We start from the raw sequence: 14,368 nt of genomic DNA, 5'->3' as shown, positions 1-14,368 counted from the left end.
CACACTAGACTTGCTTGAAAAGTGAGAGAGTATATTGGGAAAAATAAGTACTTTTACATTTAGCTTATTTCCTAGTAAATATATCCATTAAAATAAATACTACATACATGCTTAATAATTTGCTTTGCAGATTTATGCTTTTTGAATACTTTATAACCAGCATTCAAATCAGTGCTTTCAACAAATTCTATTCTCTATTCTTTGAAATACATGACCTTCATATTTTTTACCCTCTCTGTAATGCTGAAGTCACAATTTTGCCTCAGTTACTGAAAATCAAATGAAATGGAAAATTCTAACTTAACTGACAATATAGAAGAAAAAATACATAAAACTACAAAAGAATGAACTATATGCTTGCTCTAAATTCTTGAAGAAATCAAGTGTTTTACAGAGATTTCTTTAACCTGGTTTAGGCCCATACAAGAACGATACTCAAATTCTATTCTGCTTTTCTCAAATCTACTACTGAGATGCCAGTTTTATCTAATTCATTACATTCCAAAATATTACCCAAGCACATCTTAAAGCCAACAACAGAAGCTATATTTAATTTTTTTTTAATAGCAGCAGTTGAAAACTGGTTTATTTTTGAGAAGAGACCACTTCTTTAGAAGGGAAATAATTTAGAAATCTTCCCTTGAAAGTTTTTGAACTGGATTAGCTTTTGTATTCTTCTTTACAGAACTGTTCTATATATTAAGACTACTTTAATTCATCTTAATTTTTTATATTACTAAAGCAGATTTTACAGTAATATTGTGCTAGAAGCACTCATCTGTACAGTGCTACAATATGGAGGGCAGGTTTTACCTATTACATATTCAGCCAGCTGAAAGACACTTCTTTATCCATGTTTCTACTAAATATGGGGATGTTCTACAGAGAATTATTGGGGAGCTATTTTTAAATATCTGCATGAGTGAATTACAGCAGCATTAAAAAAAACCCAAAAAACCAAAATAGGAGGTACTTATGAATCAAGCAATTCCTCTGCAAGATCTATACTTCTAGGCAATTCATGTGAGACTGTAATTAAGCACTCAGGAAACCTATTAAATGTCTAAACTATATATGACTTCAAAAGATTCACAAAATGAAAAGAAAAGCATTGCATCTGAATTCTTTCTGAAACATACAGCAGAGGTCAGCTCTAAAAACAAACAGAACCTTTAAAATTATTTTGTGGGTTTCTTAGAAAATTCACCTTTCACAGCTTTAGAAACTCCTGTACTTCAATGTATGTCTTTAATTTCATGCAAATGTTGCCAATATTTGATAACTGGTTAAGACTGAGCAGTATATTTTTATAGGTACCCTCTGGTTTCTCAATACTTTAGTTTCAAGCACACAGTATAGCTCTTTTAACTCTTCTCTCTTTTTAAAAAGTTCTGTGTCTTCATGCCCTATATCAAACCTATCTGTGTCAAATACAAAATATTTTAAAAACTCCATCTTTTATTACTATTTCTCTCAAAACTCAGTGACAGGTCATTTGAGTAAAAGATACTCAAAATCCACACTTTTCTCTAATTACAGCTATAGCTTTCTCACTTATTTATAATGACAGTTACAGATCCAACTTTGCCTCATTTGAGTCTCATTTGAGTACATCATTTCAATTAACTTTTCACTGTTAGATCTGTAAATCTTGACTGTGCCACTCACTCTTCTTGTAAATGGTAAAAATTGCAGAATTAATTAGTTCAACAGAATTTACACAGACATGTATAGAAGAATTTATAAAATAAATTCACTGTAATTTCTAAAAAAAAAAAAAAAAAAAAAAAGCCATCACGTAAGGATCACAAGACTGATCTTTTCTAGTGGACAAAACGACAAAATCTGAACTTTCAGTTCTAGTGCATGCTACTATACTGAAAGAGCCTATCTATATCTGACATCCCTGATTAAATAAGCACTATCCTGACATGTCTGTACTACATACATATGGCTAACTATTAGCATATATAAAAGCAACATGTCAGTAAGTTTTAGACAAAAGCTAATAATTAAAGATATCCTAATTTTTGTTACTATAGTCACTAAGGAATAGTTCAGTCAGTTAGTAAAGCATTATAATTCATCAGAATGAAATGCACTTTTTAATGAAAAATCCTTCCATAGTCATTTATTGATTTTAAACCATATGAACAACAGGTTAAGTAAAGCCACTGAACATATAACAAATAATTCCTTAACCATCCAATGCTACCCAGAAGCAGCTAAAATGGAGACTAAAAAAAAAAACATTCCAATAGTCACACAGTAATAAGTAGTTAAATTATATTTTTTTGCTCCAGATTCATTGCTAAATAGATTACTATTATAAATTATGAATTTCTGCTGCACTATTTGAAATATGAAAAAATTGCTTATCTTCCTCTAATTCCTACTCAGATAGCGACTCTGGAGCCAGGGCCAAATAAATTTTAGAAAAACTTACAATTTTTAAAAGCAGCTTGTCCGAGTGTCATGTAACTAGCCCTGCCTGTGGTTAACACAGGGCAGGAAAAGACAGAAGGTCCTCCAAAATTATTCCTTAAATCTGCGGTTTCACCAGTTACATATTTCTATTTAACTTAGTGATGAACTTCTCTAGTCAGAAAAATCTCTTGTATAACATCACCACAACCCCCCTTTTCTTAGTTACAGATGGGCTGGCAAGGCAGAAAATTAAATCTAGGAATTTTTGTGAAGACCAAAGACATTAAAAAAGATCTGAGAAATTTTGGGCTTTACTAACAGACAGTACCAAACAAACAGATATTGAAAAAATACTTTTTATACTTTGTTTTCCCTCCTAAACATATCTTGCTTGCAAGGAACCCTTGCATTTAAAACACTATTTCTACCACCACAAAGGAGTCCTGCATGATGGTACAGGGAGAAGAAAGCAACAGGGCAGGCAGAGGGTTGCTCCTACCACTTTGTGACAACGCAAAAGAAAATAAGCTTCTGAAAACTCTCTCTGACATAGTAACACTCTGTGGATCACTCTCCTACACATCTTAGGCTGCAGAGTTACCATAATTTAGTAATTATCAAAAGTAAGCCTCCACAGCTCTTTAGAAGCAGTGGTAATCTAAACCAGATAAAGTTGAAGCTATTTATAGGAATTATCTGAAGAATGGCAAGTTATAAATTTATATATTTTTTAAAAAGTAATATGGAAAATAAGATTTAAGGAAATATTTTTCAGAAAATTATGAACAAAGGATTAGAACATAACAAACTCCTTCTCCTATGCAGGAGTACTGTTCTTGGCCTAATTATGAGGATGATTTTTAAGAGAACCTGTTGGATTTTCGGATGTAATATGTTTATTTTTGGCCCATCTAAATTACTACTAAAATTTTTTCCTGTAGTAAACAAAACATAACACTAATTTTCTACCATTATTTTTTAACTGCAACTTAAATATACAGCTCCTCATGGCATTTCCTCATCTTATCCTTTATGTCCTCCAATGTGGTATTTAAGACTTCTAGAAAAAGCCTGAAGAAAAAACTAATTCACTGCCTTTTTCACAGTAAAGCACAGTATATGTTTTACCAGGATTCCTTCCCACAACAAAATAGTCTTCCTGCATCTTTTATTTCTTGCAAACTATAGGGCTTAAGAAAGCCCTTTATCTTCTCATGGGCAGATAAAAACATGCTGCCACCAGTTCTCATCAGTGTAACTGCACAAACAATCCCTGTAACACCCCCCACTATTTCACAGTCTGGTTCTGAGTAGGATCTAGGATTACCCAGCAGTAGCAGCTTGTCTATATATGAGAGTCACACAGTTACTGATGAGCTTGTAACAGGCACTCTGCCTCCAATTTGGAAATACAACTGCACTCTGGCACACAGCCTTGAAATTTTATCAACTTCTATGGGAAATCATATGCTGTGATTGATACTAAAACCAGCTACTCTGAGTATGTACAAGACATCTGTATCTGTGACACATCCTGATTCTTGCCTATGTGTTGCTTGCCTATGTCATCAGTGATTCTGACTTCTCTCATAACTCTGACTCCCAGAAATAAACTAAAATACTTATTTTGGAGTAGTCCTTCCAGTTAAAAGCAACAATTATATGTGACCTAAAGAGAAGAACTTGTCTAGAAAAATCTGGTCAAAACGTACAGGACCTAAATACAACACACTTCTTTTAATCTGAACTTATCAGATCATTTTAATGAAATCTCTGTAGATTCAATTAAAATCCACCTTCTGATTGATAAGGTCCATGATTCTTCTTTCAAGAATTGTGAACAGTTTCTACAGCTTTGCAAAGAGGCTACAATATGAGCTATAAAGTCAAAATTGGAAGAAGTTGCGCTCAGTGGTAGCTATTTAATAGCAGCTATTCTACACTTTTAATTAGATTTCTGCACCTACTAAAATATCACTCAACGGGCTTTTTTTCATTTCTGTTTCAGATAAGAAACATGATTATCCAACCCTTTCATGATCTGCATTAATGGAGGTAGCATTAATACCTTTTTGAAAACTTAAATTCCTCGTAATCCACATTTCAGCTCGTAAAATTGTTGATTATTTTAATTCAATTACTTTTAGGATGCTCATGTAGCTTTAATATCATTAAAATGCTGGTTTACCATTCTGACCTGCTCTAAAGCATTGACAATTCACCCTGATGGGAAAAAGTTAATTCTCCTGTGTTAGAAAAACAGATTATCTTGGTTATTTAAAATATAAATATTTTTGGCAGATCAATAAGTTAATCTAGTCAGTATTTCTGATGTAATGTTTCCCCAAGATAAGGGGAAGAAATTTATTTTGTTTTTAAAAAATTCACTTTCTTCATTTTAATCATGACAGAGTGATAAAGATGGGACTTTAACTCCTCATACGGTCAGAGTATCAAACCTACCTGACTAGATTTTCATTGTCTCCAGTGCCTTTGCAGGTAGCACACTCAGTCCTTAAATCCTCTGACTTGGGCTTCTTTTGCAGCACAGACTGCCGTTGCCTTCTTTCTCTGGGAATACGCTCCTGTCACAGCGCAAGGCAAAAAGAAAGGAATGGGGGGAAAGGAGGGAAGGAAAGCAAATATTTTCAATTATGGCATGGAAGTAACACTTCAGCCCAAAGTTTAATTTTTTGTGAAACTGTTAAAAAAAACAAACAACAAAACACTATATTCCAACCTCAGGTTTTTCTTCTTCAGGCACAAAGCTTCGTTTTCGTCCTCTAGTTCTCTAGAAGAGAATATATTTAAAATTCAATGTTAGGCAACAGAATGGTATGGCTATTTACCTATTACTCCTAACAACAACAAAAACATACTGCAGGAAATAATTTAAAGCATCACCTACAGAACGAGTGCCAGACAACTACACTAATCACATTCTGGATATAAATCTATAGAATTAGCCAGAAAGTAAATATAAACACTTGAGCATGCTAAGTCTTGTTCTTAAAAAGATTGCCACTAGAATTACAAATATCTTACAGATTTTGCACAAACTTCCCAAAACTAGTAATTTGAAAATTGATATGACCAGTGAATTAAAATAAATTCATGGAGCAGTAAAATGTGCTCTGTTTTTAAGCCAAGTGATAAGATTAAAAAAAAAAATCAAAATTAAAAATTTTATCGAAACAGAAAACTCAGATTTTGAGGAGTAACAAGAATTAAAGCTTTCAAACTGGAGCTTACTATAATGGATATATGGCAAATGCTTATAAAGCTGTAGCATATACCAACATATGACTGGTACACAATAGATGTTTCTGACAATTCTACACAAAAAGTAGAAATTATTTCAGTATTTCAGATGGCAAAAAAAATATAAATACCAACAGTGTGGAGGACAAGAGGTGTCCACAGACTCTAACAGCAAGTTCCAAAGGTTTACAAACACCTCTTAAGTTGCTACACACAACTTGACTGAGTTCAGGTTCAGTCACTACATTTTATCTTTAAAACAGCAGATTACTAACCTGCCTATGTTATATGAGTGCCACAAGCTGACAATATCACATTCTTTCCTTCTGGTTTAATAAGGGAAGTATATTAGAAGGGATGTGGAAGGAAGTAAGAAACATCAGAGACCACTCCAGTAACCCAAAATGTCAGAAACACTCACATAAATAACATAAATATATAAAAAATCATGAAAATGCTTGTTTTTCTGGGAGGAAATCATCACAGTAGGAGTAATTTATCATATGATAAAGGAAAGCACTGACTACTTTACGATTTCTTAAAACTTTTTTTGAAGCAGCAGGTGTTCACTTCAGAAAAACTAAAAAAACAGCTCATCAGAAAAATCTTAGACCAGTTTAGAAGCACAAGCAGTCATAAATCCAATTGAGAAGAAGCTAATAATATCATGCTTCTCCTGTTTGGGTCCTCTTTGAAGGTGATTTATACTAGCTTCAAATTCAAGACAGTTCCCTATTTTTTTTTTGTTTTGTTTTGTTTTACAGATTTAGATACAGCTACACTGCAAATAAACCTGCCACTTCAACACATCTACAACTTTATTCTTATGCAGATTTTGATCTGTATATGTTAAAAACGTTCTGTTTGGGAAGACTTTCCTTTTTTAGACAAGAGTTAACACTACAGTAGCAATGAATGCAATTGAATGGAAAAAGCTAGTCTACTTCATGGCTTTTTAGAATACTTTAATTACCATTAGAATTCTCTTTCACATTTCCCTAAGGGTGATTTATTAAAAAATGTAAAATCTTATCTAATACACACCAATATTTACTGTACATTTAATAATTGAGGTGTGCTACATTCCACAAGCCACACAGTAGATACCCAAGTGCCCAAATTTGGAAAAAGTGATTTACTACAGGTAACTGAATTTATCAATGTAATATTAGAGGTATTAATGTAACATGGGCTACATGTCAACTACATGTTAAACAATCCAAGGTCACTGCAAATTAAAACTAGATAAAAGAAAAGTTTGATCAGACACCAGCATACTAACTGCCAATTTTACTACTTTCAGCCTCTGGAATTAGTCCTAAGAACATTTACAAAGTTAAATAATTTTAAGTTGTGTAGGCCCTCCTGAATGCAGCTGTGTACAGGTTATAAAGAAGTAAGTATAATGGTGCATGCCAATAAAGGCAGTGTTACGGTCCTCACTCTTCATGTTTAAGCAGCAAGAGAAAAGAGTGTAGGCCTTGTACCATCAGAGTAATGCTATCTTGAAAACTGATACATAATTTGGAAATCTAGGTAACAATGACATTACTTTTGACTCTAAATAGAAAGTATTACAAATTAATAACTCCATTTTAAGGAATAATGAGACATATTTAAACTTCAGCAAAATGGAGATGTAAGATTTATAAATAATTTAGTCACTTTTGCCAAGAAAATACTGGTTTTGACCTGTATAAAGTGCTGTATAAAGTGTTATGTATATGACCAGGAATGTCACACTAAATTACACTTTCATGATCATTTTGTTAGCTTTCTAAATCTTCAAACATACTTGAGTTTGTTCGATAATCACTAGAAAACAAACATTAAAATCAACATCTTTAGCACACATACTTGTAGGATATTTTATATGCTTTGAAAATAACAATTTTACACTTTTTTTTCCAAACAGACCTCCATAGTTAAATATATTTGCAATGTTTCTGCTCAGATCATTTTACTATTGCCAGCATTCAACATGGAAAATAAGATCGAATTTGCGACTGAAAATTGAATATTCTTTGATTTTCAGCAACAGCCCTCCAATAATTTGACATTTGTCATTTTACATATGTTGTCACTATAGTTACCTTACAGGTTAACTGGAAATAATCAGGTAAATCTGGATTACTATGTTCAATATCATTCACTGTTGTTTGCCTCAAAGTACTGCATTTTAAATTGCTTTGAATAATTTCTGTCATTAGCAGGCTCAGAATGAAAACATCAGAGATTAAAAATATAAAATATTAGAGCTGCATGTACTCTCCATAAACAATTTAAAATTTAAGACTTGGTATTTAAAAGTAGCTAAAGGACCCTTGTTATTAAATGATATATATTACAACTGAGATAAACTTGTTCATATTCAAAACTTACTATGCTAATCCCGTAAAAGATGCATATAAAAACTGATTTTTTTTACTCAAAATACCTGGCAATTCAATACTAGAGAGATACAGGGAAATCCTCAACCGAGGGAATCATAAAATGGAGCAAGACAGTTTGGAAACGCAGGGACGAATTTCTCAAAAGTGTTCGAACAGTAAGTCAGGGAAGCAAAGACACATTATCAGCACCCAAGCAAAATCCCAATTAATGCCACTGCTGTCCCAGCAGCTTTTTTATTTTACTGCAGATGGTAGAAATGCTGTAAAACTTCTACCATTTGGGATGGACAACTCAGTCCAGATCAAAACAGAGCAAGGTATGGATAAGAGAGATGCAACCCATACACAGCAACTGTGACAAGGTGACACTTTAGGAACAAGAATAATAATTTTTTAAGAGTACTGAACAATGGAAAGTGGTTCAAAATATGCACCTATAAAATTTTCTACATGTAGAAATAAAAGATTATTTCAAATGTTGACATTTAACGACCACTTTGTCTTTGGTTGTGTTTCATCCTAAGTTCTGCACTTGCACAGCTTTGGAATTCATTCAGTGGGCACTCCAGTAAGGGCAAGGTGTACTATGTGCTCAGACACCTCCCCACTAGTAACAGTGAGACTCCAGCCACTGAGCTCTGGAGCCCACAGCATCAGAGTGGAATCACCATGCAGTTCTGTTTAATATATAGGCAGCTGAACATTTCAAATTAGATGTCTATAGCTAAGGGCTGATTCTGTATAACCTTAACTGACCCAAAAACTCGGACAAACATGCCAAGCTCATAACAAGTGCAAACTCTATTTTTCATTTCATTTCTTTCACAATTATGGCAGTGAAATAATACAAATAAAGGAATGAATTGATGCTAAAATCAGTCGAATTAGTAAAATCTGACCTCCTGATACTATACCGTATTTCTATTCCTCCCCTTCTTTAAGTGACTTCTTAACCTCTTCTTCTCTAGTGCATCCAAAACACACCTCCCACCATATTCCAAAGTTCTCCCTGTGTTCCCCAACTAAAGTGAGAACCTTTTGCGTACTCAGGCCTCATCCTTCCCATTCAGCTGCTCTAATAAATACTCCAGCACTTAGTTACCCTAGGCATACATAGCTCTCAATCAAATACTGTAATAATGGGTCTACCAGTTACTAAAGGCAATGCTACCATAGTAGTGGGCAACTGACTAACTTATTTTCATTAGGAAATCCAGTTAAAAGCTATTATTTTTTGAAATAAACAGGCCAAAGATTTAGCTGCTGCATCACAAAGCACATACCTTACATTGAACTGAAAGAGAAAAATAGTACTTTATTTCATTAGCAATGCATCCCAAAATAATCTGAGCAGCCCAGGAAAGGTCAACGAATTCAAATTAAGATGCCAGCATAAAATAGAAATATTTTTAAACAAGAACAAAAGAAACAATTTGATAAAAAAGTTAAAAATTATGAAAGAGAAAATAGATTAAATTCTTCTTATTAGTCTCTTTTAGCATAACATGTTGAAGGGAAAGACATACCTCATCAAATAAACTGCTAATTAAACTCTTTAAAATCCTGTACAATTATGTTCCTTGGGTAAAGAAACTGAGCCATTTGATTCAATGAAATCATCAAGGTGAAGGCAAGACATCTTTTCCTGACCATATCTCACAAAAGGTTTAGACTTCATAGCAATTTTAATCCCCTTCCTCTAAAAAGAGCAATGCTCTGAATAAATGAAACCTAAAGATTAACAATGTCCTTTTTTGTTTTTATTTCAAGGCTTACCATCTGTGGAGGTTGGAGAACCATCCCACACTATTAAGGTATACCCCATTTCACTTATTTCAGTTATTTCATTAACTTCTGATTTTTCATTTAATAGTTGCACAAGAGAAAATCCGACCTCTTGCCTATTGTTTTAAAAATTCCCACAAAACATTACAAGAGTCCCTACAGAGAAGCAGTGGTAGGCATCACATGCAAACAGTTATCAAATCTGGAAAGAAAGAGAAGTAGTGAAACACCCAACATTGGTTTGCTCCTCTCTAATCTAATTTGCAATGATCTAGGTTGACAGTTACAGTATGATATCCCATAAAATACATTTCATTTTATAATATACAATAGACAATGCAAGTAATGAAACACAATTAAGAAAGAATATTAGAGAAAGCCTAGGAAGAAAGAAAAAAAAGAAAAAAAAATAGGAGAACTAGAGCATACACTTCCACAGCCAAGGGAAAGATAAATAAAAAATTGGCTTCTTTCAGCCATCGCGTTTTGTGTCACAGAAGTATCCATCTGTGCTGTGCAGCATTCTGCTGTTATGGAGTGGAAACTTGCATGTTAGCTTAGGGAATTAGAAGAACCAGGACTTAAATGGCTAAAAAATAGAATACTGACACAAGAAATTAATAATGAATGATGAAATAAATGATATAATGTGACACAGATCAAATGCATGAGGGTATGGTGTGATGCATGAGAGGAAAGGGTGAACTCAAGACACGTTAAAAAAATCAGAACATTAAAATCCCTGTCCAAAATGGAATGAAAATATGCTGAGGGAAAATGTGATCAACAATGGGATCAAACCCAATAGCAGGAGAAGAAGAAAGACTGAAGTGGGAATCTCCATTTTGAACTTGGAAAAGCTAGAAGTGAATGTTTACATTTCATATTTTTTTAATAAGCAACTGGACAACAATATGAAACACACAAAATGAAGAAGATTAGATAATGCATTGACTATAAGATTTTGAATATTCTCAGAAAAATGATTTCCATACATGAGATAAATGAAAGACATCTATAAAGGAACAAATAAAGCCTAGGATGAACCCCGTAGTCTTTGAAAGGAAACAGACTGTTTGCAAAAGGAAACAAAGCAGCAAAGCAAAGCTGCAAAGGAAACAGTCTGTTTGCCATCACTAACAGATGCAACGAGTTGATACATTAGCTTCCAGGTGGGAAAGCACAATGGTGAACAGGACAGGATAGGTGCCAACATAACCCAAAACCCCTATGGCTGCCACCAAACCTCACTGTTATGTTTCATTGTTTATGCTTTAAACCAATTCATCCAAAGACAGCAGTAGAAGGCTGACTGTTCCCTTGGAGCACTTTTGCTTTGCCAGTTGGAAGAAAAAAACCCAACATGATTGATCCAGAACTTGTAAACTGACCAAAAGAGGAGAGGTGATTCCCAAAAGTCAGAAGCATATGCTCTTTGTGAGCTTTTTCTGATATGGTCCTAGAGGATAAAAGTGCATACTGTCACCTATTTAATTTCTTGTTCTACACAAGAAGATACAGAGGAGTTAACAATGTTAACAATACATGGAAAAGAGTATGAAATACTGAAAGCATCTGTGGTCAGTGGCAAGGGTTCAAGTCCACTCCACATAAAGTGAACTAGCATGGTTCTGGATTTGATCTCTTGAATCACAGTTTTTCAGAAGGTCAATGGTGATTTCTCTATGGTAATTTCAAAAAGTTACTTGAGAAAGAAAATATAAACATAGAAGGGGTTAGACCACAATGACATTTAAGACAACATAAGTCATTCCCAGTCATTTGCCAAAGTTGTATTAATTCTGCCAACTATTTCAAACACCACAACAGAAAAAGCACTGCTCCCAGGTCCTCCTTTGCTTACTATGTTAACTGGTTAGAATTTCCTTTAACTGTTCGCACACGCACACAAAGGCAGCAAAGAGGCCCAGCACACCTGCTTATGCCATTCCAGCTGGGTATTTTAGGTAATTTAGGGATTTCACTACATTAGCATGCATGCTTCTGCTTGCAGACAGGAAAGATGGTGATCCTTATTATGCTCATGCTTCTAAACCTCTTGGATGCCACAGAAACAATATGGTCATATACACAGGGCTCTTCTTTCCAGCACTGAGTTTCTGAGACCCCTAACAGTGCTGGTACTACAAAGTAAGTATTACTTTTCTTTGCAAAGCTGAGCACAGGAAATTTAGTTGGTACTCCAAGTGCTCTTGGAGTTTGGAGGCACAGGATATCATTAGGAAAACATGCATTTTCATTTGACCATTTCATATAAATAATTCAAAACTAGTCTCAGATTTCCTATTTAAAAAATTAATGAAATTACTGAAGACATACCTGGCTTTCAGAACTATCGGTACTATGATAATTTCTTTCCTCTGCAAAAAGTCTGTAGCTGTTGTTTTGTGTGTGTGTACTAATCTTAAGAGGGAAAAATGTGAAGAACTTTAGATGTGTTGATTTTTGGAGATCTATAAACCTCCCATTTCTTGTTAGAAATAACAGCACATACTGTTTATGTTTCCATGACAGACCTGTGGCTACAGTAACTACTTGAAAAAGACACATAGCTGTCTTTTACACATGCTGAAATGCACAGGGAAGAGGATCAGTATAAGATTACAACCATGTTTTAATTCTGAATCCTATGCAAATTCTTCAGACATTTTCATTTCTAGCTTGCATCAAGTTGTAGCTGACACACTAACGATATACTTTCACAGTTTTACCTTTTCTCAAACTATGGTTCATAGATACATATCACACACATCAAAAACCTCCAAACCTCGACTCTTTCTTATGCAGCCTTTCTCATATACTGCTAAGGATAATCTAAAGACAAAAAAAAATAAAAGGAATCAGTAAGCATTAGAAGGCTATATAATCATTCCAAACAAAGAGGTCATGGCAAGGAGAATTTCATTACTACAGAACAGAAAATAACTCTGGTATGAAACACAAGCAAAACAGAACACACTCAGAAAACAGAATTGGGAAAACTTTCACTATACCGTAAAAGTGTCTTGAAGAAATCACTGCACTAACTATCAATAGCATGCATAAAACAAACCACAAAAGCCTGTGAAAAAAGCCACACAGGTTGAAACTGCACAAATAATGTGTTCACTATCCTGTTACACATTAACCATAACCATTCTGCCAAGATAGCAATTTTTAATCCATGACGTCGCCCACCCCTTATGAAAAGTTAGAAATTACAAACTTCCTTTGCCAATGAAAAAGTTATGATGAAACCAACAGCAGAAAAAAATCCTTTTGACACTCTTTGCTTTGTTAAAAGGCAGAAGAAGTGTTCAATTGATGGCACTACATAGGCATAAAATTATTTTAAATAAAGGTAAGGACTGCCATGTAGACACCAGATGGCACACTCGTTCAATACAGATCAAAGTGAGTATCTTAAATGGTACATATCACTACTATTCAAAATATATCTCTGAAATAACTATTAAATTGTCCAGAAAAATGACAGTAATAAAAAGGGAACTGTCAGACAAAAAAAAAAACAGTAGTGAATCAAAATATGATAACAAAAAAAAACCCAAGTCAACCATAAAGCTTAATTACATAGAATTACAATTTTTCTCTATTTTTTGTTTCCACTGTCTTCAGAACTTTTTCTTCTAGAAAACCAAAAATTTTGCAACATTCCTGCTGTCGAGCAAAACTATCACTGAGTCCATCAATTAACTTGTAACTACCGTTTCTCAGGCTTAAACAAGTAACAGAATTTAATAAAGAGCAGGATTGACTTCTATCCTTTTTAACACTGATTTCCTCCAAAGCACACGCTTAGAGAACTGAAACAGAAGAATGAGGACAAAGAGACCAAAAGACCTGTTTTCAGGTGTTGCTAAAACAAGTGATTCTTTCCTGGAAAACTCAATTTAAGAGTATTTCTTTGCAGAAGTAATAGATACGCCAGTTACCTTTACTTAACAAAGATACCAGTATTGACACCATTGGAATACAATTTGGAATATGTCCATCTCTCCATGCCATGGCAGCATGAAAAAGTAGTGATCTTTCACCTGCAGGGTTTTTTTCCTTCTTGCTTTATTAAAAATCAAACCAACCAACAAAAACAATCCCCAAACTCCAAACAAAACAAATTAAAAAAGAAAATGTAAAACTCTAATACATTCCATTTGCTTCAAGCATTGTGGAAGAGCTAGATCTTACTTCACTCCATTCTGAATTTGATCTGAAGCCGGAAGAGTATCATGTATCCATGTATTTGGCAAGCTAAATTAATTACTTTTAACATTTGTGACATTACAACATGTCATAGACTCAGTTGAACTTTTCTATTAATTAATGAAGAAAACAAAGTATTTTACAATGTTCATTATAATGAAAACCTTAAGTTTTAGAAAGCTGACTGACTACTGGGTTTTTTTCTAGAGCATTTACGTTCAGTTGACCAAAATTAAACTTTAAATTCTGTATGTCAAAACCATAACTAACACAGACTTTCT

The 14,368-nt window shown here is 33.9% G+C and overlaps 1 protein-coding gene across 1 annotated transcript in view; it reads right to left on the bottom strand.

The window, feature by feature from the left end:
* Nucleotides 1-14,368, bottom strand: part of LOC138106384 (PHD finger protein 14-like) — a 163,578-nt gene that overhangs the window by 89,196 nt on the left and 60,014 nt on the right. Inside the window, 2 exon segments of the mRNA XM_069006910.1 lie at nucleotides 4,891-5,012; nucleotides 5,168-5,218. Coding sequence (XP_068863011.1) covers nucleotides 4,891-5,012; nucleotides 5,168-5,218 — 173 coding nt within the window.

This window comes from Aphelocoma coerulescens, chromosome 2 (assembly GCF_041296385.1).
Source record: "Aphelocoma coerulescens isolate FSJ_1873_10779 chromosome 2, UR_Acoe_1.0, whole genome shotgun sequence".
NCBI classification, from domain to species: domain Eukaryota; kingdom Metazoa; phylum Chordata; class Aves; order Passeriformes; family Corvidae; genus Aphelocoma; species Aphelocoma coerulescens.
The sequence above is the reverse complement of the archived record's forward strand: the minus strand, read 5'-3'. Positions and strand labels throughout refer to the sequence as shown.